We start from the raw sequence: 1419 nt of genomic DNA, 5'->3' as shown, positions 1-1419 counted from the left end.
CATACGTAGTAGCAGTAGTAGCGGACAGCACACAGGCGCAGGGCCACTCGCCTTCTGCATCGATCGGGGCGGCACCAGGTGGCAGCAATGGTCAAGAAGCAGCGGGCAGTCGGCGGATGCCGAGCCCCAGCGCCCGCCGCCGCCAAGAAGGCTCCGCACGAGCCAGCCGGGCATAGCGGCGGCACTGGCGCGGGGCGCCCCTGCCGCCGCCACCGAGCTGGTGCTTGAGCAGCCGCGGCGCCGCGACCTGCTGGACCGGCGGCTGACAGAGGAGCTGACCAGCCAGGGCGACAAGTACCTGCAGGCATGGTCGGAAAAGTGCTACGGCCTGCGCGACGGCTCGCCCGGCAAGGGCGCCGCCGCCGCCACCGCCGTCGGCGGCAGCAGCCTGAAGGCTCGGCGCGCCGCCGCCGCAGGCTATTCCAAGGAAGATGCCGATCTGGACGCTGCAGGCGAGGCAGGGGGGAGAGGAGGCAAGGCAGCAGGCGCCAGTATGCCCTTCTCGGGGTGCAGGGTGCAGGGCACAACACAAGGTGGCCCGCCGGTGCAGCAGCACCTTGCAGCTCCCAGCACCCACCTGCCCCTCCTCCCTCCCCCACCCCCCACCCCCCGCAGCCGTGCGCTACCTGGACGTCTTCCGCCACCTGCAGCAGCAGGCCTTCAGGCACGACGCCGCCTTTGAGGCGCGCCAGCTGGAGCTGCTGGTGCTGGTGCTGCGCAGCGACGTCATCCACGCCATGGGAGGTCAGCTGCTGGCACCACACCGGGGCTGAGCAGGGCTGCCGCACCGCCGCACCACCCTGGCTTGCCGCCCCCGGCTGCCTCCCTCCTGGGGCCTCCCACGTGCCCGCCCGCCTGCTCCCAGCAAGGCATCCCCTGCCCCCACCACAACGCGCTGCTGTGCGCGCTGTGGTCACCTCCCACCCCACCCTGCAGACGTCTCCCACCAGGCCGCAACCCTGCTCCACGCCTACCTGCGCCGCTTCCCGTACGCCTCGCTGGGGCGCCACCGGGGCGGCGCGTTCCAGGGCCGCCCTTTCCTCATCCTGGACGAGCAGGCGGCATGGGAGCCGCTGGCGGCGGTCGCGTGAGTGGGGTGGAGGCCGCCCGCGGGGCGCCAGCCTGGCCCCGCCTGCCGCCTGCCTGGGCTGCCGCCTGCTTGCCTGGGGGGGGCCGTCCACGGCGCCCCTGCCTGTGCCGCTGTATGCCGCAGGGACCTGAGTGGCCTGTCCAAGAAGTACATCTTTGAGGAGGCCATCAAGGTGTGTGTGTGTGTGTGTGTGGGAGGCTTTTTTGCGCCGGTGCGCTCTTTCTGTGTGCCGCACCCCTGCCCAGCGCCTCACCTGGCCTGCTTGCCTCCCTGCGCCTGCCCTGGCACCTCCCCTGGCCTGCCCTGATGGCACCGCCCCCTCCCTCTCC

The 1419-nt window shown here is 72.1% G+C and overlaps 1 protein-coding gene across 1 annotated transcript in view; it reads left to right on the top strand.

The window, feature by feature from the left end:
* CHLNCDRAFT_55722 (hypothetical protein) overlaps positions 1–1262 on the top strand; it is a gene marked incomplete at both ends in the record, with an annotated part of 4217 nt that extends 2955 nt beyond the window's left edge. Inside the window, 4 exons of the mRNA XM_005852233.1 lie at positions 151–533; positions 616–744; positions 937–1087; positions 1214–1262. Coding sequence (XP_005852295.1) covers positions 151–533; positions 616–744; positions 937–1087; positions 1214–1262 — 712 coding nt within the window. The remainder of the gene's footprint in view (positions 1–150; positions 534–615; positions 745–936; positions 1088–1213) is intronic.
* Between the last annotated feature and the right edge of the window lie 157 nt (positions 1263–1419).

This window comes from Chlorella variabilis (assembly GCF_000147415.1).
Source record: "Chlorella variabilis unplaced genomic scaffold CHLNCscaffold_128, whole genome shotgun sequence".
In the NCBI taxonomy this organism is placed as follows: Eukaryota; Viridiplantae; Chlorophyta; class Trebouxiophyceae; order Chlorellales; family Chlorellaceae; genus Chlorella; species Chlorella variabilis.
This window is presented reverse-complemented; position numbering and strand designations above follow the sequence as displayed.